This window comes from Tachypleus tridentatus, chromosome 13, assembly GCF_004210375.1.
Source record: "Tachypleus tridentatus isolate NWPU-2018 chromosome 13, ASM421037v1, whole genome shotgun sequence".
In the NCBI taxonomy this organism is placed as follows: Eukaryota; Metazoa; Arthropoda; class Merostomata; order Xiphosura; family Limulidae; genus Tachypleus; species Tachypleus tridentatus.
Window position 1 is genome coordinate 159,959,064 of NC_134837.1, and position 23,629 is coordinate 159,982,692.

Sequence of the window (23,629 nt, forward strand, 5' to 3'; positions counted from 1 at the left end):
TCCTAATCTATCTGGATCTAATTTATAATTTCATGACGCATTGGCAACAACTTTAATATAGCATTACAGTGCAAAGTGAACCTTTTTCTTTCAATGTATTATCCTTGAAAAAATAATTTTAAGGGAATATTATTAATATAAAATCGAAATAGAAGAAATTAAAATATGTTTAATGAATAAAGAAAGCACAATCGCTTTACTTTCGTGCATTACCAGCAGATCAATGACTGCTAGAAATGAATGTTAAAATAATGTAATGCACTGTAATATGCTACTTTTTTATTTTATATTTTTGTCATTGTTCGGGCACAGAAAGGTTTTCATTAGGGTCATAGGCATAAATATATGAGCAGAACCTTCTTAAAGGTAATAGAGATGAAATTAAGTGGTGTTGCAGATCTTTAGTGCAGGACTGCTGTGATCAACTTGAAGGGTAAAATATATACAGGGTTTGTGTATTCAGTATTCGTAAGCGTAAATAATGAAAGTCTTTGCAAGGTTTAATATTTAATATATGAATAGATTATATAATAGTATTAATAAAAGACATATGTGTTTGTGTTTTCCTTATAGCAACATTGGAACATCTGCTGTGTTCATTCAGGGGAATCGAACCCCTGATTTTATTGTTGTAAATTCGTAGACTTATCACTGTTCCAGCGGGGGACAGAAAATATATGAAGAAAGCTTCATTTAATTGGTGTTCAGGAGTTTCCTTGAAATGGGCGGATGACGTACAAATATGACCACTAATGCAGTTTACTGGCATATACTTGTACCTAAATAAAAACCACAAGACATTCCTTGTAAAACCAGTTTTACTTGCAACATTAAATATTAGAGTATTACACTTCTATTCACTTTCTCTCTCTCTCAATGTGTATATATAAATGAGCAAAAATATATAAAAAAAACAAAATTATTTAGGGGTTCCTTTTGTTAATTTCACCATTTTATCATGCTAGTATTTCGCATACTTCATTCATATTTATATAATTATTTTGAGCGTCATCCTAATAACAAGAATCCTTTTCCTCGATTTGTTCGTTTTTGAATTTCGCGCAAAGCTACACAAGGAATATCTGCGCTAATCGTTCCTAATTTAGTAGTGTAAGACTAGAGGAAAGGCAGCTAGCTATTCATCACCACCAACCGCAAACTCATACGCTACTCTTTTACCAACTAATAGTGAGATTGAACGAACACAATAACGCCCCCATGGTTGGAAGAACGAGTATATTTGGTGTGACGGGGATGCAAACCCGCAACCAACAGATTGCAAGTCGAACTTCCCTAACCAACAGGTCATACTGGGTCCATTATTTGTTGATCAATCATTAATTTAACTAATATGTCAGTCACTGTTGTATAACTTTTGATACGTATGATGTTGGTAAAAGTTCATAAAATAAAATTGAAGAAAGGATATTTTGCATTTAATATACTTACTATGGCATTAACAAGTAACATTTGTTATTCTATGGTGAATAATACAGTTGATTTATTAAGAAAAAAAATGTTTATTAATAAGAAATGTTAAAATGCCATCTATCTGTGAAGACATTTTTAAGTGTCCTTCTTTTGGTGTGTGTATGTATGTTAATAAAAATAAATATATAACAAGAGATGAAGTTAATGTGTTGTTGTTTGTTATCGCACAAAGGGCTATTTGTGTTCTGCCCACTGTGGGTATCGAAAACCAGTTTCTAGAGATTCAAGTCTGCAGACATATTGCTATGCCTCCAGGCGACTAACAGTTATCAACATTTTCCACAAATAGGAAGGTTAAATATTCAAAACTGTCTGATAATTAAACAGCTTTCACCTCAACAAGAAAAAAGTGCAACTAAAGAATGAAAGTTTTACCACAGTGTGGACTTACACTGTTTGATGGAATATTTAACATATCTATTTGATTATTAATAATTTTGTACTTATTGTTTTATTATAGTGATTCTTCATTACTCTTATCTTAGTGTGTGGATTTAGGATATTCTAAGTTCCATAGACTTGCTAAACATCGTAATATACAGGGTGGCCTCATAGTATTTATGCAGTTGATAATTGATAAAGTATTTAATGTAATTGAATTAAAGTACACAGATGTTAACTGACAATTTAGTTAACAGCACTTTACACATGACCTGGAGTTATGGGAAAGTTAATTCCAAGTTAATTCTTCAAGTGTTCAAATTGAAACCTATCACTGTCACAGGATCTTGGAGAAAGCCTGCCACACTTCTGTAGACTTTCTGACACAAGTATATTTGTCCATCAAGTTCTATAAATGTGTGTGTGACATACCTTTTCATTTCATCAACATTCTATGACTTCCTACCGTACATTTTGTACTTGAATATTCTCTAGAAGAAAAAGTCCATATGAAACAGTACACCTATTTTTGGGCCACTCTGTATTATTAAGTTGTCAAAATAGTGTTAAGAGCAGTGATAATCAACTGATGAAATAATGTATTTTGAATATTATACATAATGTAGTTTGATCATTGTATGTAACATACTTTGAACACTATATTTAATTCACTATGCTAGTTGTTAGGTATGTATGTTTAGTCCATTAAGTAAGACATTTTTAATTTAAACAGAGCTCAAATGAATTGGATAACAAAAACTTCTCAAGAAAAAAAAAGATTAATTGGTTAATTAGTCCAGTAGCAAGGAATCCTTCTGTGTCTTAAACACCAACAGTGTTCAATATGAATCAATATTCATGCTTTCTACTATTACATTCACCCATGCCATCAAATTTCTTTACAGTATTTGGGACCCAAACTGGCTTAGTGGTCTAGGGTATTTAATGCAAAATGTGTGGGTCATGGGATCAAAACCTTGCACTGAACATGCTTATCCTTTCACTCATGATGTTCATATAATATAACAGCCAATCTCATTATCCACTGATAAAGAGTGTTACTAGACAATTGTCTTCCTTCTTATCAGCAGCTCCAAATTAGTGTCAGGAGGAAATAGCCTTAGCAGTTTCTCTTAAAAAAATAATTGAACATGTGCAATATTAAAAAAAAAAAAATACAGGCAAAGTTCAGTGAAACAAAAACTTTTTTACTATGATTTACTAAAACCTGATTCATCTCCAATGGTGATTAACAACACAATCCTCTAACTGTACACTGGAAATAATATAGAGGGTCCTCATGTAAAAGGTACGGACTTACGTTTAAATTCTACTTAAACTTGCACTTTCATACATGCAATTTGTTGCTGGTGGTTTTTCATATAAATTTCCTTCCAATGCCTATCACAAAATATGTTTGGTAAGTGAGAATCATAAAGTTCTTTCAGCATGGAAATGTTTTCAAATTTCTACCAACCTTTTCTAGTGATACTAACTGATCATGCTCTAGGTAGTATATTTAATAACATCATATTTCCCAGCTGTACAATAATCAAAACGTTATAGCAGAGTGTCTTTAAACTATCTCACTAAACTTCTTTGCTTGAGAGATTGTGAAGGAAGAGAAACATTTTCCTTCTGTCATTCCTTTTTCAGTTAAGTGACCTGATTTTAATTAAATGTTTGTCATGCAACTGATCCCAATCACAATTATCAAGATGTACACATCACCATCTTGAATTGTCCTGCTACCCTTCCATTGATATTTCTTTTTCTGGATTCTCTTGAACAGCCTGATAAAAATTACCAATATATTCCTCCTCATAAGAAGAATCAAAGGTCATACAATACATTCAGCAGTATCAAGACAGTACAATATAGTGGTCTTATTGTACTGTAACTTGCCAAACTCTCTCACATCTATTTCAACTAGTGCACTATGGGGTCATCAGTGATGTACAGTTTTCTTAATATGTTCAATTTAAATATAATACATGACCTCTGAAGCTCACAGTTTGATTGGTTGATTTATTTAAGATTGAGATAAAAAGCAGTCCAGCAGAGTTAAGTTACTTCCATGTTGTTTGTATATACCATAGTGTCTATGCTCAAGCTTTCATTCCTTTGTTTTATGAAAAGATCAAAATATTTTTCTTCTACAACACTATTAAGATTACTCCCATCAAAATATTATTTCTATTTCAAATTCTGATATCCCACATGTATTGCCTTACATTTAATATAATTAAAAGCTATCTGTCTTTATTCACCCAACTCACAAAATAAATAATCCATGTCAGATCCAAATGAGATCCTCAAAGTTAGCAGCACTCATGGGATACCCCATATGTGACATTAATGAAGGTTGACTTAACTCTGTTTATGACAACTCTCTGCTTTCTTTCATTTAGCCAGTTTTCTATCCATTAATCAACCTATCCCACACACTCACAGAGATAACTTCACAATAAGCCTTTTGTGTGACACCTTGTCAAATGCTTTCTGAAAATCCAGATACATCACATTCATACTCTCACCTACATGCAGAGGGAGTAACCTTTTCAAAAAACTGTCAAAATATTAGTGAGGCAAGATTTTCGTCTAGTGAAACCACACCAAATATTCAGTAAAAATTTTAAACTTTGTTAAATGAATTTGCAAAGCATCTTTTATCAAACTTTCAAAACCTTTTCCTACTACTGATGTTCTAATCTTCTGACTCCAACTCACTATTCAATGACTTAGACAAACTAATAGCAAGTAGCACCTATACTCAGTCCTTTACCTCTTGCAAAACCATGGGGTAAATTTTATCTAAACCAGAAGCTTATTCATAGTTTATATTCCCCAATTTTTTTGACAAGCTTGGTAAAATATCATCATCTAGTTCAATCTTCTTTTAATGTATAAACTATTTTGATTAAAGAGCATTGGTTAAATATTCATTATAAAAAAAAACTGAAGAAAAATCAAAATGTAATAATCCAGCTGTTCTGTAATCATCAGATTTTAGCCTTTCTGTACCATCCCTCAAAGGTCCCACTTCCTTTCTACATTTTGCTTCAGGCAACCTTTCCTGAAGTTTGTTTTTCTCTCTTTCCTAATTTCTGGTTCAACAAGCTCACTTGTTCTTCAATAATCTTCGACTCTCCTATCACTGCATTTAAACTTCTTATATTTACAATGCTTTTCTTTAACAGTATCCATTATAAGCCAGCCTTGTTTTTATTTGCAGTTTTTTCTTTTTTTCTATAAGAAACATGAACATCTTTAATATTTAAGAATTTATTAAAAAATGTTTCCACCTTTTATCAGTGTCTCCAATTAATACAACTAGTTTGCAGTACATAATTCCTGTCTCATCTCTTTAACATTTGCTTTTTTGAAATTTGGAACCAAAATCTCATTATTCTTTATTTATGTGTAGCAAAACATCAGTTCTAATTAAACAATGATCACATGCACCCACATGCTTCCCAACTCATATTATATCAACTATTTCTTAATTAGAAGTTAATAATAAATTTAAAATAGCTTTGTTCACAGTAGGTTTGCTAATAAATTGCTAAAGAAAACAACTTAGAAAAGTTTCTTTCTCAGGATTTAACACTAAAATTTTTCAATCTATTCAAATAGTTATAACTTTATTAACAGTTGAGTTCTTTATCTCTCTTTAGCCCCTCAGAGGTACAGTGGTAGGTCTATGGATTTGCAATGCTTAAAACTGGATTGTAATACCTGTGGTGGGTAGAGCATAGATAGCCTTTTGTGTAGTTTTGTGCTTAATAATAAAAAAACAAACAATACTGCTATTTAGTTTTTAATATATTCAACTGTTTCATCTGGTAGTATGTAACAAATTCTATCTAAAAGCATTCTCCCATTAAACTACTAACAGCAACCCAAATAGGTTCAACCTCATTGTCATTAGTTTTGATACCCTCAACTTGAAATGGCTGTAACTCACATTTTATAAATGAAGTCTTTTTAAACTCTGTTCTTAAGTTTCCTATCAAACAACCTTTAAACCTGCATTTCAAAAATTCACGTCATCATAACCGTCTGCACTTAGCCATGTTTCAGTTGTTCCCATTACATCAAAATTCTCTGTTCTGATCCATGCTCTGAATTCATCCATTTTATTTCTTGCACTTCTAACACTACATTAGTGATAAACTAGCCTAGTACTAAATCTACCTTTGTACCCTGTTCCCACACTATATCCTTCTGTACATCAACATTTTCTTCGTTATTCTGGCCATTTCCTCTGTCTAATTCTAGTTCAAGATTGCCTTTAAAGTTGAGTTAATAATCAGCCCCTACCCTGATTAAATATAAACCATCCATTCCAGAAAGCTCCCATTTCTAACTGAACTGATCTCATAATGCCAGTCAATCAAACTAATCTTCCTTATATGTTATCCTACACCCAGATTTCAGCTCTAGTAATTTAGTTGTAATTTCATCCCCCCAGTTACATTTTGGCAATATCTCTGAATTAAGACATTATTGTTCTTTCCTTTGAATGTTTTTATTAATTCCTTGTACTTAACAATTATCTCCTTTGGTTTACCCTTCTCTACATCATTGGTTTCTATGTACACTAAAAAGACTAGTACTCTCTACTCTATCACTTGCTCTGTCAGTTATAATCTCCATCTATGCTTCTAAATAATCTCTTTTCTCTCTCTCTGTATCCCCACAGACTATCTTATCCACGTGCTGAACTGAATAATTTACTATAACAATAACCTCACAGATTATCTTATCCACATGCTGCACTGAATAATTTACTATAACAATAACCTCACAGACTATCTTATCCATGTGCTGAACTGAATAATTTACTATAACAATAACCTCACAGACTATCTTATCGACGTGCTGCACTGAATAATTTACTATAACAATAACCTCCTTAAATGTTTTGATCCCATCCCTATCTGTCATTTTTGTTATCCTTCATCCTCAAGTTCACCATCTTCACAGGCTAAAGGTTGAAATATGTTCATTATTAAAAGTTGCTCTTTATAATTAAATCTACTCTAAGCCCAGTTATTTATGTTTCTCATTTTCTAAAATTCATTATTAGCCTGTGTATGCTTTGCATACAAAAACTTAATTTCTTCTTTAAAACTTGCTGGCATTTCCAACAGTTAACATTTCTCTTTATCCATAGCTCCTATCCTATTTAAAAAGAACTATAATTTCTGCTCCAACCAAATACCAAAAAATCAATGACATAGGTCAGAAACCTTTCTAATGACAGCTCTCTCAGTGTAGATCCTATAAGCTGCTCAGAAGTGTCAGACTTATTATATGGACTTAGTGGTACAATTTGTTTATTTGTTTTGAATTTCATACAAAGCTACTTGAGGGCTATCTGTGTTAGCCATCCCTAATTTAGCAGTGTAAAAATAGAGGGAAGGCAGCTAGTAATCACCATCCACTGCAAACGCTTGGGCTACTCTTTTACCAACAAATAGTGGGATTGACTGAAACATTATAATGCCCCCTTGGCTAAAAGGGTGAACATGTTTGGCATGACAGGGATTCAAACCCATGACCCTCGGACTGTAATGCCATGAAGCAGAATGTTTATAATATATCTTGAGGGCTGATAGCATCTTGAGATATAGCCTCATTGTCCCACTTAAATTACAAGCATTCAGAAGCCAGATCTTACATGCTGATCTAACAAGTGCCTTCCAATACCAATGATATATGTCTGCTTTAATCCATCTTAAATCAGCACGGAACCTTGACATATCATTCCTTCCTGACAATCAATACTGGAAATGTTTAGTACTCTCTGAAAGTTATATTATCCCATCCTTCAACATCAACTTATCTTGCTGATGACTATGCCTCTAATGTTTTTGGAAAACCAGTAAAATAGTTGTCCAATAGGATATGCATTGCTGTTTTATACATTATAACTGTTATAATTGTCTCTGACTTAATAGTCATCTGGTCCCAAAAATATACTGATATATCTCAAAACCACATTGAGATTCTGTCATTGTTGTCTACCAGTAATTTCAGATGTTTTAACATCATGGATTTTTTCTTTTCTGCACCTGGTACGACTGAATCAACACTATCTATATAGCTAGTTACAGCTATTTATTTATTCTATGTGTTGATGACCATTCCATTGGGAGGCTGAATAACCAGTTATTCTTAACTATAAATCAGTACCAAGAGTACTCTATCACTCAGAGATATTACTGTTCAAGACAGTGCAGCTCAAAAGAGCTTGTCTAAGTCAGTTTTTAGGCTCAATGTCTTTGGCATCGATATTTTATGTTGTTGTTTTTTATCACAAATTACAGTTCATGTGTTGCACAACACAACTAAATAACACTCTATACTAGCCCATGATTAAAATATTGATATCTCAACCTAGACTGGAGACAACAATAACTTTTTATTCTTTAAGTGACAGAATCAAGAGAAAGTTAAAAATATGCCTTTCTACTGACATCTAGCTTGTTCTGACATATAAAGTGGTTGTGTCAAGTGCCTTATAAACTACAATGCTGATCAGAATACTGACAACTCTTGTATTAACAAGTCTGTGATGACTTCCACTTTAATACTGAGTAACATTAATAAAACAGGTTAAGTTACTCCCAATTCTTTATGAGTTTAGGTGTAGGTTGATTATTGCTAAATCTAACTTGGGCACTACTAGTTTGATAGAGCAGACATAGCTTTACAGGATCTATCCTCCACCTAGTGTAGTTCGGCAGATCTGAATGTTCCTTCTGTCTTATCTAAAATAAGAAGAGACAACTTCATTTGAAATGCTCTACTGTTCCATGAAAAACAGACATTCCATTCCCTCCTTAGATTGCTATCTGAAAGGGAGAAAGGTAGCACAACTACCATGGGGTGGTCTAGGAAGCCCTAGCCACTCCTTATTATGCCTTCCCTAAGACTAGGGACATTAAACATCTTATAACGTATATTAGTATACGGTTAAATCAAGTATGATATTTTTGTATCAAGACACTGATAAATGCTTACAGCAAGATAGATCTGGGTTAGACCCAACTTTCCACGACGTGAAAACATTTGAAGGCTGTTCTATCAGAGTTAAAACCATTGTTATCATGCAACATTTTCAAAGTTAGCATTCATATGTTGTGTGAATTCTTACTCAAATCTCATGAAACAAAGATAGTTGATTATTTCAGAATGTTATAACTTCACTATGTTCATTACTACATCAAGAAGTAAAAGCTACATTTTCACACCATCATGTTCCGTTCTTAGCCCTCTCCACCTATCTAATTTGTATTGGTTTCTGAAACTAGCTCTGTTTTAAATTTTTTCTCATTAGTTTTTCTTTTCATTGATAAGCGCTATATCGAATTTGTTTTAGGTACTCGTTTTTCGTTGTTGTTGCTTTTTTTATAGTGTTTTCAAAGTACATTGGAAAGATGGAAATATATCTTACTAGTATTAGTCAATCAGTAATTACCTGCAAGGAAGGTAGTGGTACACTTCATAAAATATCTCGGTTTGGAAGGAAAGAAATTCATACTATAAATATACTTGCAGATTATGTCATTAATACATAACTACACATTTTCGTAATTTTTGTTTGTTAGTTATTTTATTTTTAAAGAAAACATTACTGCCAATTAACATTCAAATATTAACCTTCATCTCAATAACTTAAGGATCAAAACAATCACACTCTAAAAAATATGTTCGGAAAAATATTACAGTCAATGTATTAATCATTTTATACCTCATATTCGGTAGGGAATCAAATTTTATCTTGCTCTGACATTTTCAACTTCCGACGCAGTTTCGTTAACCCTTAACGTTAGTTGCTTATCATGAAATGTTCTGATTTGTTACTGAGAATATATAATTGAAAAGAGAAGAAAATGTGAAACAGGTTTTAACAGTAAAAAATAAATAAATAAATGTTTTTCCGTCTATACTGTTGTTGAGTGTAAAAAGGCTAAAGTTCTAGAGAAGAACTAGTTTCGGTTAACTTACGTTGAGAATAAAGAGGGTAACCACTGTAGAACTTATTACTTCATCATTTTAGATGCCATTAACCTCGCGTTCGTGAACTTGAATATTTATTAGTGACACAGCACATATGATTTTGAATATATTTTGTAATGAATGGTTTTTTCCCTTGTCCTCCTTTTATGAAAAAAAAGGATCTGCTTCGGTTTAATCTTGCAAATAATAATAAGTCCATAATCTAAGAATAACTAAAATAACACTTCGTGAGAAAGTAAAAATAACTTATTTTTGTTTCTCAAATCGGTTCAGACAATCCTACAAATTCAGAAGGTTAGTACTTTAAACACCACCTTGTGCTTCAAGAAGAAAGTTAGTTGATCCAAGTGCAGTCTGATTATTAATATATTTTCATGGATATTATTCTTAAATTATGTATGTTTTGTTGTACAAGAATTAAATACATTTAAAATTTCACACAAATTAAATTATAATGTATAATATACAGCTATTATAACTTAGACTACAAGATCAGGCACACAAGTGATGAAATAGTTACATGTTTTCAACATGAAACCGTGTGCCACTTGAAATATGTATGAACTCCATGGAAGATACAGTCAGCAGCCCGACATAGCCAAGTGGGTTAAGGCGTTCGAGCCCTAATCCGAGGGGCGGGGTTTGAATCCGCATCGCACCAAATATGCTGGGGTGTTATAATATTATGGGCAATCCCACCTAACTGCCTTTCCTCTAGTATCACACTGCTAAATTAGGGACGGCTAGCGCAGATGACAAAAAACAACAACAACAACAACAACAAGTATACGGTCAGCACTTTATTAAACATCTTATAACGAATATAACAAATTATTGTGACATGTTTACGGTGCGAAATGAAAAATTATAAAGCGCATCATTCAGATATTATAAAAAGAACTTCTACATTTCTTTTCTATTTTAACCGCTCAATACATATATATGTATATATATATATATATGTATATATATAAATATGTATCAAAACTAAATACTTGCAATTCACTTGAAATTTTAGCTTTTGAGAAGACTTGTGTAGAAAAAATTATACCTATTTCCTTTCTTATTTTACACACTTTAGGTATTATTATTATTAATTATTATCACTTAGAAACTACAATCCATAAAAAATAGATGACGTCTCATCAAACGTTCAAGGTTGAGAACTTTTTGTACAGAGAGCTTCAAGAAACAATGTTTTTCGTTAACATAACCACAAGTTCAATATATACTGTGTTCCTAGATTAGCTATAATGATTTGTTTTCTTTCAGTGACTATGAATATCATATGATTATTCAATTCCAGAATATTCTATGCTACTAGCATTGTAATAGCAACAACAGAAGGTGACACCAGCAGGACACGCACACACACACTTGCATGTTTACCGGTTTTGCCGGAAAAGTTTTGTGCATATGTCGTCTATCTCCGACGTTAAGAATATGTGAAAAATTATCATGTGTTAAGGGATCAGGTTCTTCATTATATTTGGTGATTGAAAGTAATATTGGTGTTTTTACCAATATCAATATTCAAAGGTGTTTTTCAGTATTTCTATATATATATATTATTTTCAACTTTTCTGAATAACTTAAAATTTCAACAATTTTTAATCAGCAGAGGCGCCTCGGTGGAAGGAATTTGAAGTAAAAAAGATGGGATTCATTTAATTTTGGTCAATTGTATGAAGAATGTACATACGATAAAATATTAAGTTTACAATTTACAGCTTCCAAATTGGGCTAAAACTGATAGAGGTATGACTGACTATATCACTGGTAAAAAACCCACAGTTGATGACAGTATTTCTTGATGAATAACCGAGCCGTATTCTTCCTTTTTTTTTCTTTTTTGACCTTCTTTGCGTCTGTTTTCATACCAAAGCTTAATAAGTCTTCAGCAAATAGCTCCAAGCCCAGCTGACAATGGCTGGAATCTTTCTGCTATTTGGTATGTTATCACCATTATTCTTTCGTAAGAATCCGGGTTCCGAGATATTCAACTTACAAGTTCTGCAGCTGCTGTGGATGTGATCACGATTTTGACAACTCTTGTTAAGATAATTTCATAAATGTTGTGGCAACACTCGAAAATAGGTTTGGTCATGATATTAACACTAGTAATAGTAATTGTAGCCTTCTGCCATATCAGTAAATGAAGAACAAGGTTTCCATTCTCAAACAGATGATTCATAAAGGTCCATGAACTGCTCTGAGAGTGGAAAAAAAGGCGTAACCAATTCAAGTGTGTGAATGTTCTGGTGTAGCCACTCCGAAACCCTGTGTCTTTTGTGATTGCTCATAATTACAGACTGAAATGTGCAACCACCATCCAGATTGCATATTTGGAAACAGCACATTCTGGACTTTCAAATGGTGTATGCAATACCTTCAATAAACAGTTACTAACGTTTCTTGTTCCTTATCCTGCAACCCAAAAACACTACATTGCCCCTGGTTGTGGAAAGCGATTGTGTATTAAATATTGAGTCAGGATATCTTGTAACTGTTTAATAACGAAAACTGTTTCATTTGAAAAATAATTGCTATCAGTGGACATAAAAAAACATTTTCTTGAAATATATTATGTAAAACTTTAATAAGTTGTATAATCTATTATTTTTAAATGTATTTTTTGTCATAGTACATTTTTCTGTCTGCTGGAAAATAACTTTGGTTTATTAGTCTTCTATCCACTACTATCTTTGAAGTTATACACATCTAATATGGATCAAAATAGGAAACTATGCACTTGATCAGAGTGGTTCTGTAGTCCTCACAGATGTTTAAACAAGAAATCATGTTTTTCGAACTATTCATCATCTGTAAATATATCATAAAAATCTCGTTGAACAGATTTGAAAGAATCACGATTAGCATTAAAGTTTATTTGAGAGGGACCATTTTCATCAAAAATACCTCCATGAAGAATTAAAAATTTATTCCGAGGAACATTGTCCGGATCCAACACGCCTGTTTTTCTCAACCCTCTGATCTTCCCGTTTTTTTTATCTCGATCAAACTCTACAATGTTTATTCGCTCGTCATTAAAGCTGAAAATCTGGGGATACTCCTTAATTCGTGCTTTGCCCTTGAATATATCATACCTAGGAAAATATTCCTCACCTTCAGATGGTGGAAGAAATCCTTGTCGACGAAGAATTGTGTTTGGCTGGTGTCCCGCTCGTTTTCGATCCTTGGATTTGAAACTTTCAAAACTAAATGATTTAGGTGGAGGTGTGATGGTCTTTCTACGTGGAATATCGTATATTCGTTCTTCAGGAGGAAGGTAAGGTGATTGTGGTCCCTTTCTCTGAAAATCCTTTCTGAAACCTTGGTTTTCCTGAAAGTTTGATTTATTGGTTCTTTTTGTTGGATTTCTAAATGTGCGACCTTCCTTGTTTGGAATATTAGGGCTTTTGCTACCATATTCTGGCTTACTTCCTTTTAATCTGGAATTATTGTTTCCATTTCTATCAGAACTTGAATTGATCTTAACTTTTGATGTTTTAATAGGTGTGATAAATCGTGGGATATCGGTCACTATAGGAGATTTGATAAGTGGACCTTTCGAAATTAAACTAGATTTATTTTTCGTAAAAGATCGTGGACGGTTGGTAGCAAATGGAAACTTGAATTTAAAAAGACTCAACGTGGTATTAGGAGCAGAGGTTGTAGTGGAAGACGGTGGCAAGTTCAAGTTGAAAAATTCTTCAAAACTGGGTAACTTTGGAAAATCAGACAACTCTTTAAAAAAAGAGCTAAATTCGTTCTTGAAATCAATTGAACTTTTCCCTGGCTCAAACATTCCACGATATTCAAAACTGTTTGGCCCTACATTAGTAAAAAAAAACGAACCACCAGGTTTCTGAAAATATTTGTTTCTGTTATTTCTCTGGGTCTTTTCTTGTTTCTCGTGGTGATTATTCTCTCTTTTTGGTTGTTTTCTAATAGTCGTAAGAGGTGTAGGCTCCGTCAGAATGCTAGTAACCACAACCAGTACCACTAGGAGCGCAATCTGAAATAGCAAAAAAATATTTATGAAAATTAAGTATAAATAAAAGACATTAAAATTCGTTTCACGAACATCCAATAAATTTTTCTTCCAAGAAAATTACATTATACATAAGATCGTCTGTCGATTCGTGTTGTATATTTTTGATTAATACTCTCTGTACTTTTTACATTTTTAATTGACACACATTAATATGCTTCCTCGTATTATCACAAAGAACTCTATTTTAATGTCTGTATTTAAATCTAGAATCATGAATAATTTTGGCAAAGTATTAAGCCCCTATAAAATTACCCCCAAAAGTTGTTTATTCTTTTCCTTGCGTTATTTATTCCGTTGAAATAAGAGAGTTATTTGAATGTCCACTTTTTAAAACTACTTACGTGTTTTTATTACTATTATGACATTTGAATAAAGTTTTTATTGTGAACCGTATTTAAGTTATTGTAGAAGCAATGCTGTTTTACCCAAATAATATTTTACCAAATACAGTTAGCATCAAAATATCACCTTCAAACAATTATTCGACCAAAAACCATAAAAAACTACATAATGCAAAATTAATTTACCCCTCTGTGTCCCCCAGTGGGGCAGGGTGAGTCTGTGGATTTAAGGATTTAAATTCTGGGGCTCAATTTCTCCGTGCTGGACAGGTTGCACATAAGTCTTATGGTGCAACTTTGCGCAAAAAAAAAAAAAAAAAAACACCCCACCATGAAATGAGCTATTTTTAGTTCGAAAACCGAATAAATTGAAACTCGCCATTAGAACGAAATGAAATAAACTTGTGTATGTATGAATATCTAAAAGTAGTTACACAAGTCCTGTTAGTTTTGTTTGTTTCCAGTCTTACCTCGTCTTTCTCATTCAGTACAACTCATGAGGCAACATCTATCACTTACATAAAGTAATTTGAATACAGTGTACTGTAATTATAATTATTATATCCGGCTGTATTATTTGAATACGGCAGGCATAATCAAACTTATACAATGTTATCAAGTACAGTGAGGTAATTCATTAAAACTGAAAATCGTCATAACCTTTTTCCTGTTTCTTTAAAAAAGTATTCCCCTATTAACTGATAACTCTTTAGTGAAAACAAGTTAGCACAAAAAGGGGAGGACAGTTTATTCCAAAATTCGCAACCCACACGTCACATTTCCGGTTAGTCATGGGTGAATGTTCAATGTGTGAACAGAAATTAGGACAAGAATGTTACAAAAATGACACATTTCACCTAACACGCCTTTCACCTTGACTGGGTAAATGGTTGGTACTTTTACGAAGAATATTATCTTTGTAGTGATTAAAATTATTTATTTACTAAAATTATAGTCAATTAGAAGAAGAGTTATCTCATTCTGTGAATCTTTTTATTTTTTGTAGCCTCACGTACAGACATAATAGTCAACAATGTTAATGAATATTAACGATAGTGTGTTTATTTACTTTGCTCGTTACTTGTTGTTTTTTCCTCTGTAAATAAAACAAGTTACCAGACCTGCTACATCAGAAATATATAGAAACTGTGTGTATGTTAAAACCATAACGTCATGAATATTTGTGAGTTCTCAGATTGCCCCTGATGAAGAAGGAAGGGACCACGTTTCCAAAGCGTTCAGATTACTAGATTTCGTATTTTTCATAGGTAAAAAATTTCTATGTGAACATTCTATGTAAAAGAACGAATACAGAAATATCTCATATTAACTAATGAATTGAATAAATATATAACGGAACAAGTTTTAAAAACGCGTGTTTTACTGCTTGCAGTTTATTTCCTCAGAAAATATTATATTGTTTATGACATATGAGTATAAACCAACTGTTTTTGCCTTCATCATAGGCCTAGCATGGCCAAACGCGTAAGGTGTGCGACTCGTAATCCGAGGGTCGCGGGTTCGCGCCCGCATCGCGCTAAACATGCTCGCCCTCCCAGCCGTGGGGGTGTATAATGTGACAGTCAATCCCACTATTCATTATCAAAAGAGTATCCCAAGAGTTGGCGGTGGGTAGTGATGATTAGCTGCCTTCCCTCTAGTCTTACACTGCTAAATTCGGGACGGCTAGTGCAGGTAGCCCTTGTGTAGCTTTGCGCGAAATTAAAAACGAACAAACAATTTCTGTTCTGCTCTAGCCTGTGACCGTGCAGTGAACCTTGGATGTATATTCTTAACTATGTTCGTTCATCACCCAGTTCTATTGAAACACCATGTAATAAATTCTAAGAGGATATTTAGATTGATTCATATTGTTTAGAGGATTGGTTGGTGGCACCTCTAAACGTTTATAGCAACCGTACCTGTCGATGCAGAAGGGTTATGGTTTTATTTATAAACTGTTTCTACATCCTAATGAATGCTGTATTATGTCAGATGAAGCAAATACAATTTATGGAGAAACTGTCAAGGTACTCTGAACTGTTTTAGTAGCAATACACGCTCTAATTCGTCTGAAATACAACATTTTTCATACTTATGGCGTTGTACGGGCTTCTTTCACTGTACATATATTATTATAGAAACAAACAGAAAAGGTGAAAGAAACCATTTGTTAGAAAGACATGTTGTGAATATATTTACTTCTTTGAACTCAAAGTCAAACTGTTCACATTTTAAAATTAAAAACAATACAAAAGCAACGCATGAGATACATTGTAACTCGGGCGTTCCAACATTGTGAAAAACAGGATATATCATGTAAATATTTGACATATTTCCTCTACGTTTCATTCATTACAAGACTTTGTAATGGTCTTTGTGATTTAATTAGGATTTTTCAAAAGCGTGCACGGATATGAAAGGTTTTTTAGATTGACTTTCATCATGATATTAGTAAGTTTGTAAAGATTATTTACGTGAAAAACACAATTTTCAGAGTGCTTTTGCAAACAACTCTAGCCTTGATTTGCCGCTCAATTTGTAATTCTACTGAAATCAAGTTTTGTACAGCAAGTCGTACGTCATTCCACATCTAGAAATAAAGTTTTATTTAGTTTTGATTATGTTATGTAAGACATAAGAAATTAAAGTCAATTTAAGGATGTATGCATAATAATGTATGCATGTGAGATAAGATAAACGCTTAATATTTGGCTATTTAATTAAGTATGTTATAAGTGCTTACAGTATCTACAAATACTATTATTTTCCGTTTGTATATTTTCTGCTTACAGCCGAGAAGAAAACGCTCTACAGTTTCTCAAACTTATCTTTGATGCCAGTTTCCTTCGAAGTACAGTTTGAGTTTCAGTATAATGTAGGACAATAGGACAAGCTCGTAAAACTTACCCAGCATAGTAACAAGTTTTTATGATACATTTAAAAGATTGTGTATATTTAAAAAAAGGCTTATACGAAATTGAACTAAGTTCTTTTCAAAACTTTAATTTATATATATTAATTTATATATATATATATATACGCTAATTGGCTATTTTATTAAGTATACCTATCTAGTAGTGGGTAGGACCTCCTTCTGGCTCCAGAATAGCCTGAATTCTTCGCGACATGAATACAATAAGGTGCTGAAAGCATTTTTTAGGGATTTCGGTCTATGCTGAATCGATAGTATCATTCAGTTCCTGCGGATTTGTCACGAACCTCCCGTTCTACTTCATCCCAAAAGTGCCCTTTTAGATTAAGATTTGGGAAATGTGCAAGCCATTGGAGTACACTGAAGTCACTATCATGTTCGTGGAATCAACTTGAAATGATGCATGCTTTGCGACATGGCGCATTATCCTGTTGGAAGTAGCCATTGGAAAACGGGTAGACTATAATCATAAAGGAATGCACGTGGTCAGCAACAATGCTCAAGTACGCTGTAGCATTCAAAATGATGCTTAACTGGTATTAAGGGGCCTAATGTGTACCAAGAAAACATTCCCCACACCATTACACAACCACCAGCAGCCTGTACCGTTGACACAAGGCAAGATGGATCCATGGATTCATGCTGTTTACACCAAATTCTGGCCCTACCATTTGCATGTCGCAGCAGAAATCGAGATTCATCAAACCAGGCGATGTTTTTCCAATCTTCAGGTTTGGTGATACCGTGTCCATCGTAGCCTCATCTTCCTGTTCTTAGTTGACATGAGTGGACCCAGATGTGGTCTTCTGCTGCTGTAGCTCTTCTGCTTCAAGGTTCGACTCACTGTATGTTCAGAGATCCCCTTCTGCCCATCACTGTTGTAAAGAGTGGTTATTTGAATATTTATGGCATTTCTGTTAGCCTGAATGAGTCTGACCATTCTCCTCTGACCTCCCTCATTGACAAGGTGTTTTCGCTCACTGGATGTTTTTTGTTTCTCGTACCATTCTCTTAAACTCTAGAAACTGTAGTGCGTATATATAGGTGTATTGCGTATAAACGTTTTTTAAGTTATTTTGAATAAAAAACACATTATATTTACAATAAGTTTTCGTTATATATCGTCTAGTCACTTTACGCTCGTTTTCTCTATTCATTTTGTTTATTTTAGTACTCTATGTATACAATGATACGACGGTACGAAGATGTGCTTAGACCTCTCCGTTTATCGAGTGTTACGAGCATATGGCCCTAAAACACTACATTGTGTCTTGTACGTGCGTCCTTGATATTGTGGTCAAGCTAGTGTTCTTGTCCTGAACATCAGAAAGATGGTTAACTCTTTTGTTGTTGTTGTTGTTTTACGAAGCTCAAGAGCCTAATCCTGGTATGACTAACATCAAGGAAAAATTGTGAACCTGGAAAACCTGAAGAACAAACACTATCTATCTGTTGTGTCCACCGAGGGGAATCAAACCCCTGATTTTAGCGTTGTAAATCCGAAAACTTACCGCTGTCCCTGGAGAGGGGAACCACTGATATTGAACAAGAAGGAACAACAATTCAGAAAACACACGGATTTTGTTTGACTCGTAACTTAAAAAGGATACTACTTTTATAATATTCAACATTTTCTTTTCTTTGTACCATTTACCACGTGTTGGGTTTATAAGATATTTTGCTCACTATTAACCAGTCCACCCGCGGGACATCGGTAAGTCTACAGACTTTCTTTGCTAAAATCTGTATCTTGGTCCTCCGCTTTGGACACACCAAATAGCACAATGTGGTTTTGCTCGAAGAAAAAAAGCAGTAACAAACTGTAAATCAGTTAATTTTATTCATTCAAAAATAACGCTGAAAAATATTGCTTAATTAACAGCCAATCCTGTAGCTCCAATATATTAAAAAGTTATTGAACACAACTGAAAATAAAATCTTCAAGCACAATGATACGGAACATAGTTTGCTGAAACAGATTTTACGACTTGTCAAAAGAATATTCCAAAACGTAAAGTTCACACTAAATCGAATAAAATAATTCACGAGAATAGGTTCAACGACAGTAAATCAAGTGTGGCTTTTAAATATACTTAACTTGTTCTCTATTTGCTAACCTTTTCTGTAATATTGCAACGTGGATAATAACATCAGTAGCATTTACTGATGTATATCAATCACCGCTTGTTCTCCTCAGATTGCTATAAGAAAAATCAGTCTTTGTCTTTAAAAAATATAAATATAGTGCAAGAAAAATTGAAATGATTTATAATGAGTAGAAGTAAAGTTGTGTTTTTAATTCAGACCAGAACATATAAAAATACAGTTCTTAGTGTGTGTATATATATATACTGCAAGAAATTGCCACATACATACATATTGCAAGTTATTGTCATTAATTTAGTGCCAAAGAAAACTAGAATTAATTGATATACGATGTATTATTTTTAGGAATTGTGTTTATTGGAATCAGAATCAATGCACCGATTGAAAGAAGGACAAAAATGTTTCGTTAGTGTCCCAAGCCTCATACGATACAAGCATATAACGATCTAACTATAGAATCTCGTGAACTACAGATAAATTCAATATTATAACTAAATGTACACGAAAATTACACACAAGATTAACAAACAAGTCGTAAAGAATTAATATCAGTTTTGTAACTATTGCTATATTGTTGTCTTATGAAAATATATTTACTGGTAATCAATATAAATAACTAAACGTTGACGTCTGAATTAGACTTAAATTTAGAGAGCTAACTAGATGTGCCTATTAACATTCACAATGTTTTTTTTATATACCGCGTGTATGTCCCCCGTTGGTACAGCGGTAAGTCTTCGAATTTACAACGCTAAAATCACGGGTTCGATTCTACTTGGTGGACTCAGCAGATAGCCAAGTGTGGCTTTGCTATAAGAAAACACACATAAAACGCGTGAAATTCGAATTTGCCGAAGATAGAACAGTGGCTTCATATTCACTGTTTAACTGACGCAATCTACTGAATTCTGAAGAACTGTCTGTATAAATTGGCTGTCAAGAGTTTACACTAAAGAAAGAAAGGTTTTCCGAATAATTTTAGAATAGCTTATTTTAATAGAACAGCAATAAGATTTCGCGATTATTAATAAATTTTGAAATAAAGCTTATAAATCATCATCTTATAAATATATTTTATAGTTCGAACCGTAATTAACAGAACTAATAAACTGTCACAAATAACTGTAAAGCCGCAAAATCTCTAGATAATAGTGATGACGAATAAGTTAGTTATTCTAGAGAGTTCACATTTGTTTGAGCTTCAGATACTAATATTAATTCATTTTAAAACATCTTTTTTCCTAAGTTTTCAGGAATCCTGGAGAACAAATGAAATTAACACTTTGGGTCAATTCCTAGGTTTCTTGTCTGACTGATTGTGTGTTTGTTTTCGAATTTCGCGCATAACTACATAAGGACTATCTGCGTTAGCTGTCCCTAATTTAGCAGTGTAAGACTACTGAAAAGCCAGCTAGTAATCACCACCAAGAACAGTGGAATTAACCGTAACATTATAATGCACTCACGACTGAAAGAACCAGCATGTTTGGTGTAACGAGAATTCGAACCCTCGACCCTCACATTTCGTGTTGAGCCCGCCTGATTGACGTAAGACATTAATAATCTGACCAACAACCACCATTAGACAACGAATATTAAAATTGGAAGGATGAAACAGCTTTTTCAAAAAACTTGGACTTGTTCCTAATTTACTTGCTTCAAGAAACTTTAAAAAAAACCTTTTCTTTAAAAAATAGCAAAAAATATAATTTTTACAGATCAATCAACGATTACAAAATGTTACCGTGTTATTTTAATTAAGATGTTGTTTGTTTCAATAGGAACACTTGGTGAAGGAAATTACAATTGAAAATATGCCAATATTTATAAAATAAAAAAGAATGCATAGCTTTACTACGGAGCAAGTATTTTCTTGTTAACAGGTTTACTGTCTTTAACGCCCTTGAAAACTTCTATTAGAGGAAGTATTTAATAATAAAAAATATATACTGTTTGTAGTTAACCACTGAAATACAACAACAGCTATCTGTGTTTTCCTCATCACGGATATCGAAACCAGGTTTCTAGCTTTGTAAGTCGGTGGACATACCGCTGTACCAATGGGGGGCATAAACAAATAAAAAAGAAACATTAACGTTTTTGCTTTATGGTTAGAGTAGGAAGTTTTACCCCTTATTGGACCAGATAAGTTTGTTTTTTTTATGAAAGTGTTAGATATTGTAAGGATTGTTTTCCTGGGCATTTTATTTACATACACACGCATGTGAGCAATCTCGTGTGAACAACGTGATAAAAACAAAGTGAGTGTTAAATACGTTTAAATGTCATGTGCACTCATTGCTGTTATGTTTTAAAGTGATTCGTTAGCATGCTTTTCTTAAAAGTTTTGTATTGGTTTTGATATATAATAACACATATCTTTGTGTGTGTCCCTGTATTTTTCCTTTTTTTATAAATATTAAGTAACAGCATCAGTTACACACACATCTGAGTAAATCTGTTGGTCTCTCTTTACTGAAGTACAAGTAAAAAGAGGGAAACCCCAATGCATGATTGTCCAGTTTCACAAGGTTAAACAGGAATAAACATAAGACTTTGTAATTGAACTTCATAACATATATCTGTATCATGGAAATCGTTAACCCTCATACCTAGTAAATGGATTATTTTGGTCCCATCAGGTATTTAAAGTCATATTTTAATACTATCTGTGAGTCCACAGATTTGTTGTCTACAGAATGCCTAATAAAATGACATTACTGTAATTGTTTTCTCTGCTCTTATCGTCACATGAGAAGATAAATAACAGTTATACTCCCATGTGTGTACAATGTTATCCAATACAGATTCCTTTGTTTTAATGTTTGTGATTTTGAACTGAAAGTAAAGCTTTTTCCAAAACCAAAATTCTGCAAAGTTGTCTTAATAAATGTGTACGTCAACTACACATAACAACTGATAACAGTATAAAATTACTCAGTATGGTTCAATATGTGGATGTCACTAGTAGTAAATGGTATAGAATTGATTCAGTAATTTGAAGTTAAAGTAGATCTCAGATATCTATTTCACATCTGTGTTCCGAGATAATATATCTCATAAAATAACTTCTGCTCATGATTAATGGAGTTTTTTGCATTTAAATATATGATTTGTGTTTTACACGTAAATACAAAAATTATAGGGTTATGTATAGTTTGTCTAAGAAAAGAAGCAACTATTACTTACCAAATAATATGTTCCAGCCATGATCTTTCACCCTAAAGAAAGCCCACGTGTGAAGAATAATCGATAGCAGGAAGGGCACAGTATAGTTGTTTTTCTCTCACTTTCCTGAGTTTTCAATAGCTTTAAGTCGTGGAATGTCTGAATAGTACGTTTCTATAGACATTTTATATATCTTAGAAATAAGCTTTCACAAACATCTCAGTTTTTAAGTAGAAGTAACGTGACGAAACACTAGTATATTGTTATTGCTTTCAAGTCTCAATTAAGTGTTATCTGTTCGATGGCTTTAGCAAACTTATGACAATTCATTGTTGCTCTTGGTTTCTCCACTTCCTCACTATCTCGCGTTGTGGATCATTCTGACTGTTTTTTTAACAACAGGTCAGGTCCTCGTTGTGTCCAATCATCAGATTCTTATCACAGCCTATATCTTTTACCCTCCCCCGTTATAACGTACTTTCTTATTCTACTTGTTTTGCGGTGTGCTTCAGTTAAAAGCGGTCACTCCTGTCATGTGCGTCTTCTTTAGCAAATGAAAAACTCTTTCATCAGACAAGCGAGTCTTCAGCTGCGTGTGTCGATTGGTTAAAAACAGGGCGAGTTCCTGTTACATGAGCTGAAGTTGAGAAACTGGGAGAAATGGGCTTAGATTATATAGGTTAGTGGTCATAAGCAACTTCTATCGGCAAACACAACGCTATTACATAGTGATGAAAGTACCAACAGACAAAAGTAAAATTATTAAAATTATAGGTTGCGTTTTTCGTGTTCGTGGCAAATACTCGTGTTCATCGCAAACTCAAGATTCTCTGTTTTTTTTTTAAGTTCAGAATGGCCTTGAGCTTAAAACAGTGGCTTGAAATAAACCGGAAACCAATGGCTGTAAAATGTTACAAAAGTTTTAAATGTCAAGTGTTAGTCTCACAAGTAGTGTGTTTCTCTGATAATATAAGTTTAGTATTGTACCTATTTTGGATTTCTTTTTCATGTTAAAGCGTACATATTTCCATGATTTTGGTTAAAACGTACATTATATATAAAGCTTTACTTCATATTGCATAGATCCGTCGTTTAACTGAATTATAAAAACAACGGGGG

At 33.2% G+C, this 23,629-nt stretch overlaps 1 protein-coding gene across 2 annotated transcripts; it reads right to left on the reverse strand.

The window, feature by feature from the left end:
- Window positions 1-10,688: 10,688 nt before the first annotated feature.
- LOC143237653 (uncharacterized) lies at window positions 10,689-23,269 on the reverse strand. Of its 2 annotated transcripts, XM_076477143.1 has the most exons (3): window positions 22,532-23,269; window positions 19,354-19,437; window positions 10,689-13,921 (listed from the first exon to the last, which is right to left on the reverse strand). In XM_076477143.1, exon 3 carries the CDS (start codon window positions 13,709-13,711, stop codon window positions 12,716-12,718), a length of 996 nt encoding a protein of 331 aa, XP_076333258.1. In that variant the 5' UTR covers window positions 13,712-13,921; window positions 19,354-19,437; window positions 22,532-23,269; the 3' UTR covers window positions 10,689-12,715. The 2 variants fall into 2 exon arrangements, with proteins under 2 accessions (XP_076333258.1, XP_076333257.1); XM_076477142.1 differs by lacking the exon at window positions 19,354-19,437 and having other exon boundaries at window positions 22,532-23,268.
- Between the last annotated feature and the right edge of the window lie 360 nt (window positions 23,270-23,629).

Bases quoted from the DNA above. Each gene is read 5' to 3' on its own strand.
- LOC143237653 (XM_076477142.1), bottom strand. From the start codon at position 22,552: ATGGCTGGAACATATTATTTG. The intron at 13,922-22,531 runs GTAAGTAATAGT...TTGCTATTTCAG, and splicing joins TGGCTGGAACATATTATTTG to ATTGCGCTCCTAGTGGTACT.